Genomic DNA, 22,464 nt, shown 5'->3' with positions numbered 1-22,464 from the left:
GACGTGTGTCATCAATACCGATAAATTGTGAGCTGTGTAAAATCACAGCCAGGACTGTGTTTTTTTATGGAATGGATATACTCTGGCACAGACAAGGGTATGGGAGACCATCGCAGAATAAAGTCAAAGTTATGTTGTCCTCAGAAATAAACTACGAACTGTGGTCTTCCAACCAAGAACGTTGATTAACTGGACCGTGCTGTGTGGTTAAAGAGTATAGCTTGGACTTGGAAGGAAGTACACGGGGCTAGCATGCATTCCCTAAACGGTGTTGCTGAATTCCTGGCATAGGGCAGGTGGTTAGGGTTTTTCTCTTTCCTTGTTTTAAAGAAAACCACTTTATTGAGCTACAACTCGTATGCCCCACGTTTCACTCTTTGAAAGGGTGCAGGTTACTGGGCTTTTAGTATATTCCCAGAGTTCTCCAACCGTCACTGCAGTCAATTTCAGAACATTTTCACCATCCCCAGAGGAAGCACAAACACATTAGCAGTCACACACACACACCCTCCGTGCCTTTTCCCCAGAGTACCTGGTTATCATGTGATGTGTGATAGGAAAACTAGCTTCCTTCGCTTTCAGTAGAGTTGTCACAGCTCACTTGCAGACTGTATTGGCACTCCATTACTTCTTACTGCCAGATAATATCCTATGGGATGGATGTGCCACAGCGTTTATTTGGTTTGTTTGATTGTTTTTTTAATCTAGTCACCAGTTGATAGTTTTCCCTTTAGCTCTGATCACGAGCTTTTACCAAGTTGCTGGTTTCATACTTCTTAAAGCTGTGAAAACCTGTTTATTTATTTCTAGATAAAATCTTGCAGGAAGCCCTCTGGGACGGGACTTGCTGTGGTGGAGAGGGTCTCAGAAGCACTTTGCCAAATGTAGGCTGTTCAGAAACAAGGCTTGAAAACTTCTACAAGTTTTCTGTCCATCAGAGCCAGTGATACCAGAGAAATTTATATCATCTGGTGCTTGTATGTTAAAAATCAAGAAGATCCTGGGTCCCACATCTTTCTCCAGCTTTCGTCTACTTTGTCAGCTCCTCTTCACTTGAACCTTCCCTTTAAAGTTGTCTTCCCTCACTGCTCTCCTCCCGCACCTTCCGTTCGTGCCATGACCTCCGTTCGGCCTTTCTTCTCACAGTCACTCACAGCATCCATGTGCGAGTCCAGGAGTCACTGCTCGGCTCTCCTCTTTGATTTATAAATGGTTCTTTGGGAGTAGTTTAGTCTGTTCACACACAGTTGCATGACTCATGGCAGATTAAAGGAGGCCGTATCAGTCAGTCTTGCTTCAGTTGGTCTATGTGTTGAAGCAGTAAATACTGTTCTTTTCAAATGTTGAGAGTTCGGGGTGCTCACCAGTCCCTCTGATCTAAGTGAGGCTCCGCTGTGCTTAGGCTGCCAGTTCGAGGGTCCGCTCAGGGCCTGCTGAGTTCCTTCCGTCTCCCTCCTTCTTGGCCTGGCCATGTGTATGGGTTCCTGCAGAGTAAATGCACCTGCTCTCTGCAGTCACTTGAATTCTGTGGACACAGTGAACACTGCCTGTTTGTATTTTCACTCTGTAGTAAAAGTAAAAATAGGTGATGATCTCTTACCCTGCTCTCGGCTCATTTAGCTTAGCCATCCTTGCCTTTGGACTTCTAGATAAATCTTGTGTTTTTTAACTAATATCACTTTAAAACTCTGTTTTTAAAAATTTGAAGCACAAAATTACATTTAAAAGTTACCTGTTTTATAGGAAATGAGGCAACATGATGTGCAGGAACTGAATCGAATTCTCTTTAGTGCTTTGGAAACTTCTTTAGTTGGGACCTCCGGCCATGACCTCATCAATCGTCTGTATCACGGAACCATTGTTAACCAGGTTGTTTGTAAAGACTGTAAGAATGTCAGTGAAAAGCAGGTGAATATGCAAGAGTATTTTAGTAATAAGTTAAATCATACATTATAATTCATGTAATTAAACCTGTGGTCTTTGCCACGTGAGGATTAAAGTGTTTATTACTAGAAATAACTTTTTTATCACTTTTTTTCTTGTGCTCTTACTACACTCAGATTACGAATTTATAATCCAGATTTTTCCATGCAAACTGAAAGAAGTAGCTATCTTAAGATGTAATGTTAGTCTTTTCTGTAGTGCTGTAATATTTAGAAAGTAGATTTGGGGGATGTTTACAGGTAGAGATCCTGGGCCTCATGAAAAAAGCCATCATGATTGGTGGTTGGAATATTATAAAGTTAATTAGGAAAGTCATAAAATAGAGAATACTGAGGAATGCTTAAATTGACCAACATCTATAAGTAAATATTGGATTTAATTTATTAATGGCCCTCAGAAAGTTCATTTGTATGTATGTATTTATGCTTGTATATTACATATCTCTATAAAGCTATTATAATCCTGCTTAAACTAGTACAACCTTCAAGTCTTTGTCATGACAGAGATTGCCCACTTCATCTCGTTGGAAATCTGCTCATATAAATATAATAATCACTGCTTGCACTCCAAATCTTAGCAAATGATTTCATCACTGAACAGGTGTCCTTTAATAAAAATCCTGGAAATTCCCATGTGGCTCAGCAGGTTAAGGATCCAACATTGCTGTAGTTGTGGCACAGGTTGCAACTGTGGAGCAGGTTCAGTCCTTGGCCCGGGAACTTCCACATGCCATGGTTGCAGCCAAAAAAAAAAAAAAATCTTTTCTGTATGACAAAAGATAGGGAAGTTTTCTATAATTGACTGAGTAAAAAATTAAATGCAGTTTTCTAAACATTGCTTTAATTCCTTTTTTTGAAGATATATGTATATTTCCCTTTTTTCTATTTTTTATATAAGTATTGGACATAAAAAAAATACTTTTTGGTTCTTATTGCCTGTGCTAATAGCAGATTGGGCCAGCCTAGTTTGGAAAAACTAAGATGTTGTATGTCTTTGAATTACTGTGTGATTGACAGCTATAATGTAATAATTTATGGAGGAATTTCAAAACAGTGTATATGAAGGCAGATTATAAATCACATGCTTTAACTTTTCATATATATATATTTTAAACCATATATGAATGTCACTTTTATTACTTTATATTTCTACTATGAATTAATTAGTGCTGTTATGTTAGAATTCCCATAGTCCCTTAAAGTAATGCTTGTTGCACAAACACACACAAAAACTATAAATATTCTTTAAACTTGTCAAATTTTAACTGTTTATTACTAGAAATGAGTTGTTAATTCAACTTGAATTTGGTGGAGACCCTCATTTTGCAGAATACCCTCCTCCTTTTTTTTTTTTCTTTTTAGGGCCACACCTGCGGCATATGGAGGTTCCCAGGCTAGGGGTCGAATCGGAGCTGTTGCTGCAGGCCTACACCACAGCTCACAGCAATGCCGGATCCTCAACCCACTGAGCGAGGCCAGGGATCAAACCCGAAACCTCATGGTTCCTAGTCAGATTCGTTTCTGCTGCGCCACGATGGGAACTCCCCCTCCTCTTCAACTTTCTGTCCTGGCTCAGAATAATAATTTTGTTCTTACAACGTCCTTGGTGTCTTAGAGCAGCTCTAGCAGAAGACGAGGAGCAGTTTACATTAGAGTCCGCCCTGGCCTTGCTGTGTCAGCCAGGACTACAACAACACTGATAGACCCTGCACCTGTGTGCCTCTCAGTTCTTGGGTCCAGTGGTGGTTATATTTCCTCTACAGTGAGCTCGGAAACTGGCTTCTCATGTATTTGAACCTAAGTTCTAGTTTGGCTTAGAAAGAATAATTTATTATGAATTTCACAGTATCTGATTAGAGATTAATACCTTCATATATACAGTGTTTTAGAAAAAAATAACGGATTTTTCTCAGTGTATAGATGAATTGATATGTTTGTGAACCTCTGCGGAATTGTTTTTTCAATATTCATGTATATTTCAGGAAGACTTCTTAGATCTCACAGTGGCTGTCAAGAATGTATCAAGTTTGGAAGATGCCCTCTGGAACATGTATGTAGAAGAGGAAGTTTTTGACTATGACAACTTATACCACTGTGGAACTTGTGACAAGCTGGTTAAAGCAGCAAAGGTAAAGATAGGTCCTGCCTTTTCTGAGGGTGCCCACGTGGAGCTTGGTGCAGGAAGGTCTGTCAAGTGAAATCACTTGTATGAAGTCTTAGAGATACACATGAAGCTCTTAGTACTAAGGATTAGAAAGATTTACCTTATATATACTATAATTTTTTACAGTAAAGAATTTTGTTTTAAGCTTTCAACCCAACAGTTCTCTCAACTTCTTTCTCTCCCAAGAAAAATATATTTGTACCTTAGCGTTTTTTAAACAAACCTGTTTTTTTTTTTGCAAGTTACAATTAGGAAGAAGGAAATTTTTTTTTTTTTTTTTTTTGGAGGATGGTGTTGCCTTTTTAGGGCCGCATGTGCAGTGCAACATGTGGAAGTTCCCAGACTAGGGGTCCAATCAGAGCTGTAGGTGCTAGCCTATGCCACAGCAACACAGGACCGAGCTGTGTCTGCGACCTACACTGCAGCTCACGGCAACACCAGATCCTTAAACCCACTGAGCAAGGCCAGGGATCAGACCTGCATCCTCGTGGATACTAGTCAGGTTCATTACCACTGAGCCACAGCAGGAACTCCAGAGGCAATGTGTTTTTATTTCTGCCATCCAGGAAGCTGGTTGAGCTTTTCTTTTTTGGTCTACCACTATGAAAATAGAGGACTTTCTTTATTTTCAGCATATGCAGTTATTTTACAGTATCTTTATATTTATGTATTCTCCCTGATGCTAGCAAATATGTCCTTTCCTCCCCCAGTTGAAAATGCTTAACTTGCTAACTGAAGGGCTTGACAGAATACTTTAGGTTTTCTCTTTGTACAACAAAGCAAAATAGAGGATAAAAAGAGGGCAGGATTTAAGCAACTGATTTCTTTTGCAATATGGCATCAGCCCAGTTGCGATTATCTGCAGTAGGAACTGTCACTGCCAGCAGAAGATAAGACTGACTGTTCATTAACGTGATAACCTTGACTCAGTTCAACCAGAGGTTTTTGAGCCCTAACTTAAGGAGCTACCACAAAGGACATATCTTTGCAGATACTCTGCTGTGACAGAGAGATAGCACTAATCCTAGGATTGACAGCATTGCATTTTCCAACAAAGAATAGCACACAGTATTGATTTGGATCCTGGAGATTGTAAGTGAGAATGCGGAAAAAAAAAAAACAAAAAAAAAACCAAAAAAAAAACGCCAAGCCTGTAGCTTTCACAGTGGGATTTGAAACCAGAGTGAATTTTATATTGTTTAGTATTTATTTATTTCCATCCAGCCTTTGCCCCATCATGAAACCCAAAGAGAGAGGTTGTTTTGTTTGGCCATCCCTTGGCTTGTGGAATTCCTGGACTGGGGATCAGATCTGACCTGTGATTGCAGCCTGCACTGAAGCTGCAGCAACGTGTAGGGGATCAAACCTGCGTCCTCACGGATGCTAGTCAGGTTCATTCTGTTGAGCCATGATGGGAACTCCAGTGTTTTATTTTTAAAGTGAGGCACTAAAACAAAATATCTTATTATCTGCTTTTAGGAACGGTAACTGTAAAACCCCAATCAATGGGTCTCAACATTTGGGGAGTTAGAACCCTTTTGCAAGTTTCATGAAAGCTGTAGTTCTTCCCTCCAGAAAAATACATACGCATATACAATTTTCATGTAATTTCGAGAGTTCGGATCCATTGAAACAGGTCCCTAGGTTGCAGGTTAGGAACTCTGAGTTCTGGTTCTTTAGTGAATGAGAACTGTGTGTCTGCTGGTCAAGTGGAGACTGCACCCAAGGCGGAGGTGAAAGGTGAAAGGCCAGGGCTGGGGCAGGAAAGAGGCCCTGTTAGAGGGGGGCGCCCTCATCAGGTAGTGACATTAAAACATAAAATTGGCAGTTCCTGTCGTGGCTCAGTAGTTAACGAACCCAGACTAGTAACCATGAGTTGCAGGTTCGATCCCTGGCCTTGCTCAGTGGTTTAAGGATCTGGTGTTGCTATGAGCTGTGGTGTAGGTCACAGATGCGGCTCAGATCCTGCGTTGCTGTGGCTCTGGTGTAGGCTGGTGGCTACAACTCCGTTTGGACCCCTGCCATATGCCCAGGGTGCTGGCCTAAAAAAAAAAAAACAAGATAAAAAAATAAATTGGTTCTAAATTTTTAGTTGTAAGCATAAATGAGTCATGTTACCTTTAGCCCCATAAAATAGATGTTTTATCAAGAGCTGTGTTGAATGCGTGTGATTAGCGTATGTTACTGTAGGACATAATGCTTTTGAAAACACTGTCATGGGTTGCCTTTTTACATCTTAAGAAACAGTATGTATTCTTTTATATAATTCTGCTTTTAAAAAACAAACATTTTTTCTTTTGACAGTCGGCCAAATTACGTAAGCTGCCTCCCTTTCTCACTGTTTCATTACTAAGATTTAATTTTGATTTTGTGAAGTGTGAACGATACAAGGAAACTAGCTGCTATACATTCCCTCTCCGGATCAACCTCAAGCCTTTTTGTGAACAGGTTTGAACTCTTTTATTTGAAAGTCTTTCTTTTCCCCTCTCAAGAGTGGCTCTTCTTGACCTGATTTTTGGTTGGCTTAGCGCAGACTCTCTCACCCTGGGCACTGTTCACACGTCGACTCGGTCATTCTTTGCTGTGGTGGGATGTCCCGTGTGTTGTAGGATGTTGAACAGCATGCCTGGCCTCTGCCTCCTGGTTGACAGGAGTGTCTCTCACTCCTGCCCCCGATAGTAGTGAAATGTCTTTAGGCTTTGCCAAATGTCTGTGTCTTCTGGGGTGGGGCGGTGGGGGGGGGGTGTCACTCCTGGCTGAGAACCACTGGTTTATTTCAGCCCTTTTGAATTTCCAAAGTACGTTTTTGTTCCAGTTCTTGTTATTAAACTCTCCTTGAAAAATCTTTGAAATGAAAATTTAAGGACAGAATTAGAAATGACCCTGCATTAGGAAAAATTACCATTAATTAGTACATTGCTATTTGAATTTAGTTTACTCTAGACGCAATAATTACTCATCTAGAAAGTGAACAAAAAATTGGAACTTTACTAGTGTAGAATTTGTAATCCTTAAGACACAGGAAAGAAAGTTTTAAAAACAAATTATTGTTTAGTGAACTATATTCAGTATCTTATAATAACCTATAATGGAAAAAAATCTGAAAAAGAATTGATATATATTTATGTATAATGAATTACTTTATATCCGAAACAACCACAACATTGTAAATTAACTATACTTCGATTTTAAAAAATGGGTAAAAATTTTTTAAAACAAACTAAGTGAAAGAAGTCACTGACAAAAGACTACATTTGCATGATTCTTTTGATGAAATGTCCAGGGTAAGCCAGTCTATAGAGCTAAAAGTAGATTGGTGGTGCCAGGGACTGGGGAGAGGGGAAAAGACATAGTGATTGCTAGTGGGTGTGGTTTCTTTTCGAGGTAATGAAAATAAAGTTTATTGTGATGGCTGTACAACTCTGAATATACTAAAACTATTGGATTGTACACTTCAAGTAGGTGAATTGTGGGGCATGTGGATTATATCTTAATAAAGTGTTTTATATACACACACACACACAGCTAATTGCATAATCAGCCTGCTTTAAAAGCTCTTTGGGAATATTTTCTGTGTAATTGCTGTGCATACAAAGATCAGAGTGATAGGACTGGTGCTGTCCTTATTACAGATTATTTTTTATAGGTTTAAGACCAGAACATTTATTAGCCAGTTATTAAATTTCTTTGTGTAAAAGTAATCTTTTTTTAAATATTCTTAAGTTCAAATGGGTCTTCTACTTCAAGACTAATTACCAAGGTTTCTGGTTTTGTTATTAATTACTGTTCAGTGGTTCTAACTTGTTGGCCCTGAGCCTGTTACTGGCACACACAGAATAAACAGTTTTTCCAAAATAAGTTAATGGGCTTTCCCCTCCTCCTATGTATTGCCTAAAAAAAATTTTTTTCAGGATAGTTGAGTTAATTCTCTTGTTTTTTTAAGTTTTATTGAGATTGACAAATATCACTGTAATAGTTTAAGGTATACAGCACGATGGCTTGGTCATATATTTTGAAACAAAACCAACATAGATTTAGTTAACATCCATCATCTCATAGAGAAAATTTTTTGTCCATTTCTAAAAATTGGTTTGCCACTTGGAGTTCCTGCCGTGGCTCAGTTGTTAACTTACCCGACTAGGATCCGTGAGGACACTGGTTGGATCCCTGGCCTCACTCAGTGGATTAAGGATCTGGCGTTGCCGTGAGCTGTGGTGTAGGTCGTAGATGGAGCTCAGATCTCAAGTTGCTGTGGCTCTGGCATAGGCTGGGGTCTACAGCTCCGATTCTGCCCCTAGCCTGGGAACCTCCATATGCTGTGGGTACATCCCTAAAAAGACAAAAAGACCAAAAAATAAAAATAGAAATAGAATAAAAATTAGTTTGCCACTTGATTTTAACATATGTTGAAATAAAAGAACTGGAAAATTGAACACTTACCTAAGAAAGTCACAATAATTTTACTTTTTGATTTCTGTATTAATGAAAAAAATTATCACTTTGCATCTTTGTTTACATCTCTCTTGTGTTTAGCCTGAACCAGACATGTAAAAAATGCTGCTAAAAGAAAAAAAAATTTTTTTAATTTTGAAAAGTACTGCTTACTTAAAAAGTACAATTTAAGCAAGTAGGTTTCTCAGATAGCAAGTAGCATCTGTATGCAAAGTATCTCTTAAAGTAGTTTTTTTTTAATGCCAGGGTAAGTGTTCATAGTGTTAGAGCACATTAACTATAGAAAAGATTGATTATAGAATTAAGAAAGACGCTTTTCATTCCACTAATCTGCATCAGAATGAAACCAGCTAATATTCGTAAATGCTATAAGTTCCTGTTACTTGGAGAGGACGGAGGTCAGGAGGGGTGGCTCTAACTCTGAGGTGCATGACAGTCTAGTTGAAAGACAGGACAGATTCAACCCCTAAAGAGCATGTTTATAAAGCAGCGTAGGAGGTTTAATAGAATATAGTTTTCTTTTGCTGACATTTTCTGTCACACACTGGTAAGGTAGTATCACTTTGTCTTACAAAATTTTAGCTGAAATACATAAAAATAACATGTTGTTTGTATATATGTTTTTAGGGGTTTGGCTTAAAGGCAGAATTGGTTGGTATATAGTGTGATTCATGTTAGATCAGTGATAGATAATTTTCAGTCTCAGAATTAAGAATCTGAAAATTTAAAACTGATTATTCAAATTTACCCTAATTTCCCTAAATAACAGTAATAAACAGTGAAGTTTCTATGTCAGTGTTTATGTTTTTTCTCATAGAGTGAATTAGATGACTTGGAATATATGTATGACCTCTTCTCGGTTATTATACACAAGGGTGGTTGCTATGGAGGACACTATCATGTGTATATTAAAGACGTTGATCATTTGGGAAACTGGCAGTTTCAAGTAAGTATAGAAATTAATTTTAAAAGTACCTTGCAATTTTTTCCTTTTCTAGCCCTGTTATTTTGGTAAGGCTAATCTTCTGCCATTTATATACATTCTGTAGAAAACTCTTATAGGCACCAAAAGTTAATACAGGAAGTTTAAATTTTTTATTTCTAAATAATTTCACACTTAGAGAAAAATAACCAGCATAGTACAAACGTTTACCTGCATACTTTTCATCTAGGTTCTCCGGTACTTAGCGTTTTGCCACATTGGTACAAGTACATGCCTTGTACACACACACACACACACACACACACACACACACACAGTTAACATTATCATTATTAGTGCTGAACCACTTGAAATAAAGTTAAAGACATTGGGCCCCTTTGCCCCTAAACACTTCAGTGTTTATTTCTTGAGAATCAGGACATTCTCACATAAATGTAGATCAAAATCAGGAATTTTGACACTAAAATAATACTGTTTATTACCCAATAAATGTTTTACCTTCAGATTTTGGCAGTTGTCTCATCCAAATCTGTCAACAGCATTTTCTTCACCACTCTGGTATCAAGTCCAGGATCATGGTTTTATGTAGTTAGCATATATCTTAAGTCTCCTTTAATCTGTAAACTTTCCTCAGCTGTTCTTTGTCTTTCAAGGTAGCAACCAAAGATTTTCCTCGTATGTTGTCTTCTAAAAGTTTTATAGTTGTCTTTTACATTTGAAACTTCAGTCCCCTGGAATGGTTTGCTATGAATGGCATGAAGTTGTTTTTCCGTCTGGGTATCCAGTGCCCATTACCATTGAATAATCTATTCTTTCCCCACCGATCTACAATGCTAGTTCTGTTATATCACCTGTTTTCTTATATGCGAGTATATGGGGGCTCTAGTCTGTTTTTCTTGTTGTTAGGTTCTTTTTTTCCTATTCCTAGGCAAATGCCGCATCGTTGGTTTCTGTAGCCTTATACTAAGTCATGCTGTCTGGTAGGGCAAGTCTCCCTGTGTGTTGTTATTCCTCAGGAGAGTTTTGCCTGTCTTGGCTTTTTATGCTTCTGTGAACATTTCTAGCATCATCTTGTCATTATTCTCACATAGACATAAAAGTAGTGGGGTTTTGAATCTACATGTGTAAACAAGGTATATCTTTTTGTTCTTTAGAGCTTCTTTAATGTCATCTAAAAAAGTTTTATAATTTTAGAAGAGAAAGCACTCATTGGGAATTTCGTTCTGGTTATCAGCAGTAGGAAAAATTATATTATACACCAACTCCAAACTGTCAGCCAGTTTTCTGAAATGTAACTAAAACTTACTAAAACACCAATATGCAAGTTACAACCCATTGTGGTAGGAGGTAGAATGCTGATTGTCAGACAGTTAACAGGGTTGTGAATGAATACTGGCTCCAGGTGTAGTAACCTGGCTTCTCTGAGGGCCACCTGTTTGTTTGTTTGTTTGTCTTTTTGCCTTTTCTAGGGCTGCTCCCTCGGCATATGGAAGTTCCCAGGCTAGGGGTCTAATTGGAGCTGTAGCCGCCGGCCTACGCCAGAGCCACAGCAACGCAGGATCCGAGCCGTGTCTGCGACCTACACCACAGCTCACGGCAACGCCGGATCCTTAACCCCCTGAGCAAGGCCAGGGACCAAACCCGAAACCTCATGGTTCCTAGTCGGATTTGTTAATCACTGAGCCATGATGGGAACTCCAAGGACCACCTGTTTTGGAGATTTGTTCACATTCACTTGGCTTTTCAGAACATCTGCCTGTGTTTCCAGCATTCTGTCAGTAGTACTTAGGACGTATGGAGAGATGTGTATGTTTTGCTCAGTTTGGCTGGCATATTGAAGTGCGTGATACATTGAAGTATATCTTTGTATATAATAAGATACATTGAAGTGTGTCTTGGTGTGTAATGAAGTATATCTTCAGTACATGGGTTTTATAATCAACCGTCTTGCTAAACTCTCATATATTGTTAGAAAAAGACAATGTTGAGAGTTCCCTGGTGGCCTAGCAGTTATAGGTTCTGGTGTTGTCACTGCTGTGTCTCAGGTTTGATCTCTGGCCCAGGACCGTCTGCATGCCACAGGCAAGGCCAAAAAAAAAAAAAAAAGAACAAAGCCAATATTGTTTCTTTCCGGTCCTTCCTTAACCTTCCATTTCGTTAACTGCTACAGCTACGTTTACTCAGTCCTGGGTTTAGAAAGCCACAGAAGCATCTCTCTCAAATGCTTGTGCCAAATAGGCTGGACACTGGCCTGTTGGGCACATTCCAGTCAGATGGAGTGAGGCCCTTCTTTCCCTCCTCCGGCCTAATTCCTCCATGTTTCCGCCCTCGGTTGCCGATTCTCACCCTGTTCCTCTTCACACTGCTGCCTTAGGGCCGCAGGGTGCCGCAGCGGTGACTCTTACTCTCTAGGGCAGCCATTCTCCCCCACCCCTTTCCAGCAGTTAGAGTAACTTTATTTCCTTCTATCCGAAGATGAAGTTGAAGCCTTTTCTTAGTTTCTCATAGATGCTTGTGAACAGGCATAATGAACAGTTATGTTCTTCGTTTATTTTGTTCCCTTTGCTTGGTCCTCTGTAGCTCTTGGTGTTTTTCTTCCACTGAGGCCTCCATTTATGGTAGCCTTTTCCTCAGTATGGGCCTGTATCTCTTCAGTCCTAGAAAGTGCCCCCACCCTCCACGCCAGCTAAGCTTCCACCTTATGGGTGTGTCTCTGCTTTCCTCTATGCCAGCTACGGGCATTTCCTCAGCCAAGGTGAGATTTCAGACACTTCTGTAGATGGTGGGACTTACCCTCAGTCTTTTGATGCATAAAATTTATTTGCATTTTCTCTTTTAAGTTAATTGTTGACGTCACACACAGAGGTAGAGTCTCACTGTGCAGTGGGGTTGTATGTCTCAAAAGTAATGATTCTTTCTTCCGGGTCTTTCTTTTGGGTTGTGCTTCCTTGGGCATCTCTGCAGTTTTGTGTTCATTTCTTTGGAAATGATCAGCGGTGTCAGGCCCTTTTCTCAGTTCCGTTATGTGATTTGAGAGGGCTCACGGGCATTCTTTCATTCAGTTGTGCTCTCTGCTCTGCTTTTCTGGTCTTGAAGCTGTGGTGCTTTAGCCGGTCTTCCTCAGGACTTGCAGGGCAGCCTGAGGGTGGCTTTCTGTTTTTGTCTTTATATTTCCTTTTTTATGGCCTCCATGAAGCATCCTGTTTGTTTTATTTTTTTTTTTCTTTGTTCTTTAAGAATCACTAACTTTTCATCCCGCGCTTTGTGGTATTCAGACAATGATGAGTGCTTTAAGAATTTCAACTTCAGTAGGTACACCTGCTGAACACTTCTTATCTCTTTATTACTGTTATCCTGGGAGAGCTCCTGTACCTAGAGGCAGAGGAGTCCAGACACTCTAGTTCTAGCCAGATATTGTTTTTTCTGTTTATTGTTTGGCGTTTTCTTCTTCCCTTTAAAGGAGGTGTTCCTGACTAGGTGCTGTCTACAAGGAACAACTTTCATGACCAACTTCACATAATGTTCCGTGTGTTGCAGTCTCTCCCAGTTTATAGAAGGCGATCTCTTCCCTCTAGCCTGGCGGCTGCTAACTATTCAAAATGTGACTGGATCTGGCTGGAAAGAGGAGCCTGGCCTCTGCCTTCTGCTTCAGGAGGCAGTGGGGGGGCTTTTGCTTCTGATGGTCGACATCATCTCGGACTGGTGTCTTCTGGCCAGCCTGTCTTCACAGGGCCAAGATTGGACATGGACCGTGTACAGAAGGACTATGGCCAGCCCATGTGCCACCTGCACCAGCATGTCACATCCTGGGCAATGCCAGCCTGCCTCTCCCTTCCTACCATTTAAAAAATCCCTTGTTCCTTAATCATGAATGCTTTAAACATATTGAACATACTATTTTATTATTCTCTGTCTGATAATTGCAGTATCTGAAGACTTCGTGGGTCTGATTGGAGTATCTGCTGATTCTACTTCCTTGTGATTTTGTTATTTTAGATGTAGGCCTGGTTGGCTGGTTGCTTTTTTAAGAACACAGTTTATAAGAATAATTTGGGAGTTCCCATCATGGTGCAATGGAAACAAATCCGACTAGGAACCATGAGGTTGCGGGTTGGATCCCTGGCCTCCTTCAGTGGGTTAAGGATCCGGTGTTGCCATGAGCTGTGGTGTAAGTCGCAGACGTGGCTCAGATCTGGTGTTGTGGTGGCTGTGGTGTAGGCCAGCAGCTGCAGCTCCGATCAGACCCCTAGCCTGGGAATCTCCATATGCCAAGGGTACGGCTCTCAAAGGATAAAAGACAGAAAAAAAAAAAAGAAAAAAAAAGAATAATTTGAAGCCTAGGATGAAAGTACCTTCCTCCAAGAAAGATGTGTGTTTGTTTCTACTATATACCTGGCATCTCTTCCAACCTTTAATATCTTTAAAATAAGATCTAGACTTAGTGGTTTTAGAGTCATACAAGTAGTGTGAATTTGGACCACAAACCCACATGAAGATGTACTTGTGATTACAGATTATTAGAGGAAATGTTTTTCTGTCTTCATCGAGTATCAAAGTCAAAGCAAGCCAGTTCCTCATTGTCCTTTATTGTGGGTGGAATTCTTTTGTAGGTCATGCTTATATTGAGAGTGTAGGCCTTTCAGGTTCCTAACTTTGCGGGGAGTCTATCTTTGTGGTTAAATACAAATTATGTGTTTGGTATTTGCCCCTAGTTCTTGGCATAGAGCTCCTTGAAATTTCCTGAGTGATACACATGTCTTTTCTTGTTCATAATGAACCCCTTTCAACCATACCTGAGTTTATGCTAATGAGGTTACCTGCAGGATGAGGGCCGGTCACCAGAGGAACCAGTCACATGATTAGAGGGTTGGAACTTTCAGCCTTAGCTGATCTGGGGAGAGGCCAGGGTCTGGAAATTGAGTTGGGTCACCAAAGGCCAATGGTTGAATCTGTCAGATCTGCATAGTGAAACTTTGATAAACACTCTGGAAGAAGGGGTTTAAGCAGAGTTCCCAGTGTGGTGCACTGGGATTGGCAACGTGTCTGAAGCCGTGGGACTTAGGTTTGATTCCTAGTCCCGGCACAGTGGCTTAAGGATCCAGTGTTGCCGAAGCTGTGGCATAGGTCTCAACTGCGGCTTGGATCTGATCCCTAGTCTGGGAACTCCATGTGCTGTGGGGTGGCCAAAAAAGAAAAAAAAAAAAAAAAAAGGGTATAAGGGAGCTTGCAGCTAGGTGAACATGTCCATGTGTGGGGAAGGTGGTCACTCAAGCTCCACAGGGACAGAGGCTTCTGCACTCGGGACATTTCCCAACTGCACTCTGTGTTCCTTGACCTGGCTGTTCATTTGTGTCCTTTAGAATTAACCAGAGTCCCCAGTCTAAGCTGAGTTCTATGAGCTGTTCTAGGAAGTTATCATACCTAAGTAGAGCTTGTAGGATTTGTAATCAGCCAGGCAGAAGTGCAGGGAGCCTAGGAACCCCATTTGCAACTGGTGTCTGAAGTGGGGCAGTCTCCTGGGACTTAGCAGCCTAAGTAGAATTGAATTGATTAGAATTGAATTGAAGGACACCCAGGTGGGGTCAGAGTTGGGGAAGTAGTTGTTTAGAAAACCAGTCATTCACCTCCCGACTTTAGGCGGGTCCTTATCCTTTGTCTCCCAGACCCTGTCCTGTGTGAACATCAGAGTGGAAGCTGTGTGTCAGCAAGTATGGGCAGCTGGAGGCCTCAACTCTGGATTTCTCCCTTGGATTGCCATTTCCCTTGTCCTCTGAGAATTTTCCTGGTACTGTCTTGCTAGTTCAGCATGTGTTCAAAAAGAGGAGTTCCCCGGTGCCTCAGCAGGTTAAGGATCCACCGTTGTCACTGCCTTGGTGTGGGTTCGATCCCTGGCCAGGGAACTTCTGCATGCCATGGGCATGGCCAAAAAAAAGAAGATACTTTGTTTTATTGTATTATATTTTACTTTATTCAGCATTTTTAGCGATTTTATAGCAGGATGATTGTATTTCGTCTGCCATATTCTTCCGTTTCTTAATTGTTTTTGCCTTGTGTTAACTATTTAGGTCTATCTGTGTTTATGATTCTATGCCAATTTAAAATATTTTTGCAAGGTGGCATACATGGGGGGAAAAATCAATAAAAGTACCTTATCAGGGAATTTTGACATGTTCTCAGGTAACTTCAAAAATGAGGTGAAAGGGGGAGTTCCCGTCGTGGCGCAGTGGTTAATGAATCCAACTAGGAACCATGAGGTTTCGGGTTCGATCCCTGGCCTCCCTCAGTGGGTTAACGATCCGGCGTTGCCGAGAGCTGTGGTGTAGGTTGCAGACGTGGCTCGGATCCCGCGTTGCTGTGGCTCTGGCGTAGGCCGGTGGCTACAGCTCCGATTGGACCCCTAGCCTGGGAACCTCCATATGCCGCGGGAGCGGCCCAAGAAATAGCAACAACAACAAAAGACAAAAAAAGACAAAAAAAAAAAAAAAAATGAGGTGAAAGGAGTTCCCATCGTGGCGCAGCAGAAACTAATCCGACTAGGAACCCTGAGGTTGTGCCTTCAATCCCTGGCCTAGTTCAGTGGGTCGAAGATCTGGCATTGCCGTAAGCTGTGGTGTAGGTCGCAGACTCGGCTCAGGTCCAGAGTGGCTATGGCTGTGGTGCAGGCTGGCAGCTATAGCTCTGATTGGACTCCTAGCCTGGGAAGCTCAATATGCTGCAGGTGTGACCCTACAAAGCAAAAAAAATTAACTAATTAATTTTTTTAAATGAGGTGAAAAACTTGGGTGAACAGGAAGTAGGAGGGCATGTTTAAGCTGAGCTTGCAGAGTTGAGTAGGATTTTTTTTTTTTTTTTTTTTTGTCTTTTGTCTTTTGTCTTTTTAGGGCCACACCCACGGCCCATGGAGGTTCCCAGGCTAGGGGTCTAATTGGAGCTGTAGCTGCCGCCTACACCACAGCCACAGCAACACCAGATCTGAGCCACATCTGCGACCTACAGCACAGCTCACAGCCACGCCAGATCCTTAACCCACTGAGGGAGGCCAGGGATCGAACCCGCAACCTCATGGTTCCCAGTCGGATTCGTTTCCACTGCGCCACGATGGGAACTCCGAGATGGGTAGGATTTTGTTAGGCCAACACAAGTGAGTGATTTTATTAGGCCAACACAGTAAATTGGGTGGAGACCAGAAAATATTTTGAACTGAATGATAATGAAAACACAATACATCAAAATTGAGGATGCAGCTGGAGTAGTGCTTTGTGGGGAAGGTTGGAATCCATTGTGTGTATCGTGCTAGAGAGACTAAGTGATTTATCCAGGATTATTCAACCAGAGTTGAATTTCAGAGCCAGGCTGCCTGATTCCAAAGCATATACCAATTATTATGGGTTTTTGTTTTTTTTTTTTTAACATCACTTCTCTATCTTGAAACCTCCACAGCACAGACCTTCCTGTTTTGTTCATTACCTTTTAAGGGATTAGTGATAGAAATTATTTTTATTGTTTTTCTTTTTAGGAGGACAAAAGTAACCCAGATGTGAATTTAGAAGATCTTCAGAGTGAAAAAGAGATTGATGATCCATTGATGATTCTAAAAGCAATCTTATTACAGGTAGAGAGAGTGTATGTTTATACTGTGTGTGTATGTGTGTCAGATATATGATCTAGTTGGTGGAAGTGATACTGTTACTATTCACATCTTTTTTTTCCTTTGGGACATTTTCTATGTCTAAAAAAATTTTTTTTATTGGAGACTTTCTGGTTGTAAAAGAAATGCGTATTAATGGTAGAAATCTTGAGGGAGGGGAACTAGAAAATATGTAAAAAAAATAACAAGCTTAAGGAAACCAAATGTCCTGTCATTGTTAATACTTCGGTATGTTTTTTTTTGCATTCTGTTTTCATTGTATTTATATACATACATTGGGATTAGGTTTCATGTTTGGGGGGTATTATTAATTTCATTTGAAATAGAATTGGAATTTACTTTATATACTATTTTGGAATTTATTGTTTTCACATAGTATCCTTTAAATATTTGTAGGACCTGAAGTTATATCCCTTTTTTCATTCTTTTTTTTTTTTTTTTTTTTTTTTTGCTTTTTTAGGGCCTTACGGAAGGCATATGGAGGTTCCCAGGCTAGGGGTCAAATCAGCTACAGCTGCTGGCCTACACCACAGCCACAGCAATGCAGGATCCGAGCCACGTCTGCAACCTACACCACAGCTCATGGCAACACTGGATCCTTAACTCACTGAGCAAGGTCAGGGATTGAACCCGTGTCCTCACAGATGCTAGTCAGATTGTTTCCACTGCACCACAACGGAACTCCGTCCTCACTCATTCTTAATAAATGTTTTTTCTCAATTCTTTACTGGGACCCAGGCTGACTACTGGGCTGTGGCCACTGTATTAGCTAGGGCTGCCATAACAAAACTCCACGGACTGGGCGTCTTAAATAACTGAAATTTATTTTCTCCCAGTTCTGAAGACTGGCAATCCAGACCAAGGTGTCTTCTGAGGCCTTGAAGACAGCTGCCTTCTTGCTCTGTCCTCACGTGGCCTTTCCTCTGTACATGCGCAGCCCTGATGCCTCTTTGGGTCCAGGTTTCCTCTTACAAGGACACCAGTCACATTGAATAAGGGCCTACCTAAAGGCCTCACTTGAACTTAAGCACTTCTTTCAGGGCCCTGTCCATGCGTGGTCACAGTTGAAACTTTGAATATTAGGGATTTTGGTCATAGAGGAACACATTTTACCCCATAACAGTCACTTCTTACTCTTTTAGAACTTATTTATTCTTCACACAGTCCTTTTTTTTTTGTACTTGAGTATTTCTTTCTTTTTTTTTGGTGTGTTTTTTGCTTTTTAGGACCACACCTGCAGCACATGGAAGTTCCCAGGCTAGGGGTTGAATTGGAGGTACGGCTGCTGGCCTACACCACAGCCACAACAGCTCAGGATCCAAGCTGCATCTGCGACCTACACCACAGCTCACAGCAATGCCAGATCCTTAACCTACTGAGCGAGGCCAGGGATTGAACCTGAATCCTCATGCGTACTAGTCAGATTTGTTACCCACCTGAGTCACAACAGGAACTCCAAGTATTTCATCCAAAATCCCATATAATATCAGGAATTTACCAATCTTAGAAAACTCTTTGGATATTGTTCTTGAAATGTTTAAACTTTTTATTTTAAACTCGGTGAATTTTATTATATTTATAGTTGTACAACCATCATCACAAACCAGTTTTACATTTCCATCCCAAACCCCCAGCCCATCCCTCCCCTCAACCCTGGAACCTGTCCTTTTGGTAACCTTAAGTTTTTCAAAGTCTGAGACTCAGTTTCTGTTCTGCAGAGAAATTCATTGTATCCTTTTTTTAGATTCCACCTATAAGTGATAGCATATGACATTTGTGTCTCACTGTCTGACTTCACTTAGCATGATAATTTCTGGGTACATCCAAGTTGCTGCAAATGCCATCATTTCATTCCTTTTTATGGCCGAGTAATATTCCATTGCGTGTTTGTACCACATCTTTATCCACTTTTCTGTCAGTGGACATTTAGATTGCTTCCATGTAAATATTGGGGTACATGTATCTTTTTGAGTCATGGTTTTCTCTGGATAGATGCCCAGGAGTGGGATTGCTGGGTCAAATGCAAATTCTATTTTTAGTTTTTTGAGGAGTCTTCATAATAATGTCTTCCATAGTGGTTGCACCAATTTACATTCCCACCGACAGTGTAAGAGGGTTCCCTTTTCTCCACACCCTCTCCAGCATTTATTGTTTGTAGATTTTTTGATAATGGCCATTCTGGCTGGTGTAAGGTGGTACTTCATAGTAGTTTTGATTTGCATTTCTCTAATATTTAGTGATGCTGTACATCTTTTCATGTGTTTTTTTGGCTATCTGTATGTCTTCTTTGGAGAATTCTCTGTTTAGATCTGCCCATTTTTTGATGGGGTTGTTTGTATTTTCGGGTATTGAACTACAGGAGGTATTTATATATTTTAGAGATTAATCCCTTGTTAGTTGCTTCATTTGCAAATACTTTCTGCCATTCTGTGTGTTGTCTTTGAAATGTTTAATTTTGCTGCATGGGAAAGTGGGCAAAATTCAAGTTTTCTAAATTAGGCATAATCTGTTTTTTAAAAAAAATTTTAGGGGAGTTCCCGTCGTGGCGCAGTGGTTAACGAATCCGACTGGGAACCATGAGGTTGCGGGTTCAGTACCTGCGCTTGCTCAGTGGGTTAAGGATCCGGCGTTGCCGTGAGCTGTGGTGTAGGTTGCAGACTCGGCTCGGATCCCGCGTTGCTGTGGCTCTGGTGTAGGCCGGTGGCTACAGCTCCGATTAGACCCCTAGCCTGGGAACCTCCATATGCCGCGGGAGCGGCCCAAGAAATAGCAAAATAAATAAATAAATAAAATAAAAAAAAATTTTATTTTGAAATAATTGTTGTTAATCCACTTAATATGTTTGCTGATACAGGCACAGGTAATTGATCCTGTTGGTCCCTTTGAACTCCTGAGTGTTGGAGTTATATCTTACCATATTTTCTTAAATGACTTCCTGTTTATTTCATAAGGAGGAGAGTAATCAAATTCCTGTTGATCAGCTGGGCCAGAAACTCTTGAAAAAGAAAGGAGTGTCTTGGAATAAGAAGTACAGAAAACAGTATGGACCACTGCGAAAGGTAATTCATGAAATCCTTGTAGGAAGTCCTAGTTCCAAGAAATTTTACTATGACCAATGGTCATGTGAACTTCTTTGCAGAATGAAATTTAAATTAGGTGGTAATATAATCAGTGTTTTTGTTTAATGGTTAGAATTCAGTTAAGTTACTCAAGTACTGAGTAAGTTATTGTAGAATAAAGAAGGAAGCAAAAAAGAATAGGGGAAGGGCTTTTAATCATAGCAGCATAAAATGTCACAGAGTTTATATCTTAGAGCTTATCGTCTTAGGGAAACATCTTCAGGTATTCACCCAGATTTCACTTGGTCTGTCTTTTACACACAGTTCTAGTAAACTTGGCCATCTGGTTTCCTTGGCTGTAAAATTAGGTACAAAAACTGGTACTGCCAGAAATGAGAGAGAAAAACAAAGCAACAGAACACTTAGTAAAATATTTTGGAGCTGTTTCTTGTAGAAGCAAGAGAGTCACCTTTCTGTCTTGATTGATGAGCTAAGCGAATGTTACACGTACCTCCCATGTATTTTCTATATGCAGCATCTTAGGAGCACTGGGACACAGGTTTGATCCCTGGCCCAGCACAGTGGGTTCAGGATCCAGCATTGCTACAGCTGCAACTTTGGTCACAATTGCAGCTCAGATCTGATCCATGACCTGGGAACACTATATGCCGCAGAGCAGCCAAAGATGGATGAATAAATGAGTAAATAAGAAAACTATATTTAAGATTGTGTCGTGGTAGGTTTCCCCCTTGCTGTACCTCCTAGGCTATTTAACAAAAAGCCCTTTGGTTTTTATTGAATGTTTTATTATGGCCCATATGAACTTTTTTTTTTCCTCTTAGCTAGCCAGGCCAAAAATAAAAGTGAAGGTAAAATATCTTATCACAGAAAGGAAGAGAAAGCGATTTTTAATCATGTCTAATTAAAATTTTTTTCATTAAGCCAGTGTTTGTTTTTTGTTTCTGTGTAGTTCTTACAGCTTCACTCTCAGATGTTTCAGCTCAGTTCAGATGAAAGAACAGTGAGTCTGTTGAAGGACCGTTCTCTCCAGGCTGAGTCTGATTTCCAAAGGAGTGATCAAAAGACAAGTACTTCAGAGTCCCCAGGTTTAAACGATAGACCCTCCTGTCCCCACTGGTTTGATATAAATGACGCCAAAGTCCAGCCAATCAAGGAAAAGGATATTGAACAGCAATTTCAGGGTAAAGAAAGTGCCTACATGTTGTTTTATCGGAAATCCCAGTTGCAGAGACCCCCTGAAGGTAAGGAAAGAGAAATGTTCCTATTTAAATTGATGACTTTAGAAGGCAAATATTGAATGCTATTTGAAATTCTGCCCTTTTATTTATTTATTTTTGCTTTTTAGGGCTGCACCTGCAGCATATGGAGGTTCCCAGGCTAGGAGTCCAGTCAGAGCTACAGCTGCCTGTCCTTGCCACAGCCACAGCAACACCAGATTCGAGCTGTGTCTGTGACCTACACCACAGCTCACGGCAACACCAGATCCTTAACTCACTGGGCAAGGCTAGGGATCGAACCTGCAACCTCATGGTTCCTAGTCTGATTTGTTTCTGCTGTACCACAACAGGAATTCTGAAATTTTACCCTTTTAGAAGGTTTACTCTTGGGATATTTTTAAATATTTTCAAGTTAACAATAAGAAATATACCAGAAGACTAGCATCCATGAGAACGTGGGTTCGATCCCTGGCCTCGTCTAGTGGGTTAAGGATCTGGCATCGTCATGAACTGTGGTGTAGGTCGAAGATGTGGCTCAGATCCCACATTGCTGTGGCTGTGGCGTAGGCCAGTGGCTACAGCTCCAATTTGACCCCTAGCCTGGGAATCTCCATATGCTGCAAGTGTGGCCCTACAAAGACAAAAAGACCGAGAAAAAAAAAAAAAAAAACCGGAAGAAATTTAACAGTTTGTCATCTTATAAAGATTATACATTTCTATTTTTCCCCCTTTCATAACAGGAGGCCATAGTTAGATTTTCACAATTGCACTTTCTCAGGTCATGTTTTCTTGTATGGGAGACATGCTTGCCCTCTGCTTGGGCTTGGCTTTGTTGTTCAGCCGTGTGTTGTCTTTGAGTTGTAGGTGGTCTTGGTCTTATTTTCATGTCTTCCCTTTTATTTTATTTTCTTTTTTCCTTTCCCTCAAGGTAATAAGTCTCTGAGCAAATTGAAATATCTCCAAAGCCCTCTTGGTTGAATCTTCTGAGTCCTCATACCATGGAGGTTTATTTAACAC

At 40.6% G+C, this 22,464-nt stretch overlaps 1 protein-coding gene across 15 annotated transcripts in view; it reads left to right on the top strand.

Annotated features, from left to right (window-relative positions):
• Positions 1–22,464, top strand: part of USP40 (ubiquitin specific peptidase 40) — an 82,033-nt gene that overhangs the window by 6,513 nt on the left and 53,056 nt on the right. For 12 of the 15 annotated variants that reach the window (XR_002339426.1, XR_002339423.1, XR_002339429.1 and 9 more), the window contains exons 5-11: positions 1,744–1,908; positions 3,926–4,072; positions 6,412–6,555; positions 9,377–9,505; positions 17,019–17,114; positions 20,102–20,209; positions 21,180–21,471. Coding sequence is in view for 7 of the 15 variants with exons in the window: in XM_021076204.1 (XP_020931863.1) it covers positions 1,744–1,908; positions 3,926–4,072; positions 6,412–6,555; positions 9,377–9,505; positions 17,019–17,114; positions 20,102–20,209; positions 21,180–21,471 (1,081 nt within the window). In the remaining 8 variants the exon portion in view is untranslated. The remainder of the gene's footprint in view (positions 1–1,743; positions 1,909–3,925; positions 4,073–6,411; positions 6,556–9,376; positions 9,506–17,018; positions 17,115–20,101; positions 20,210–21,179; positions 21,472–22,464) is intronic. The other 3 variants (XR_002339427.1, XM_021076207.1, XM_021076208.1) reach the window with 2 other exon arrangements.

This window comes from Sus scrofa, chromosome 15 (genome assembly GCF_000003025.6).
Source record: "Sus scrofa isolate TJ Tabasco breed Duroc chromosome 15, Sscrofa11.1, whole genome shotgun sequence".
Taxonomy (NCBI): domain Eukaryota; kingdom Metazoa; phylum Chordata; class Mammalia; order Artiodactyla; family Suidae; genus Sus; species Sus scrofa.
The sequence above is the reverse complement of the archived record's forward strand: the minus strand, read 5'-3'. Positions and strand labels throughout refer to the sequence as shown.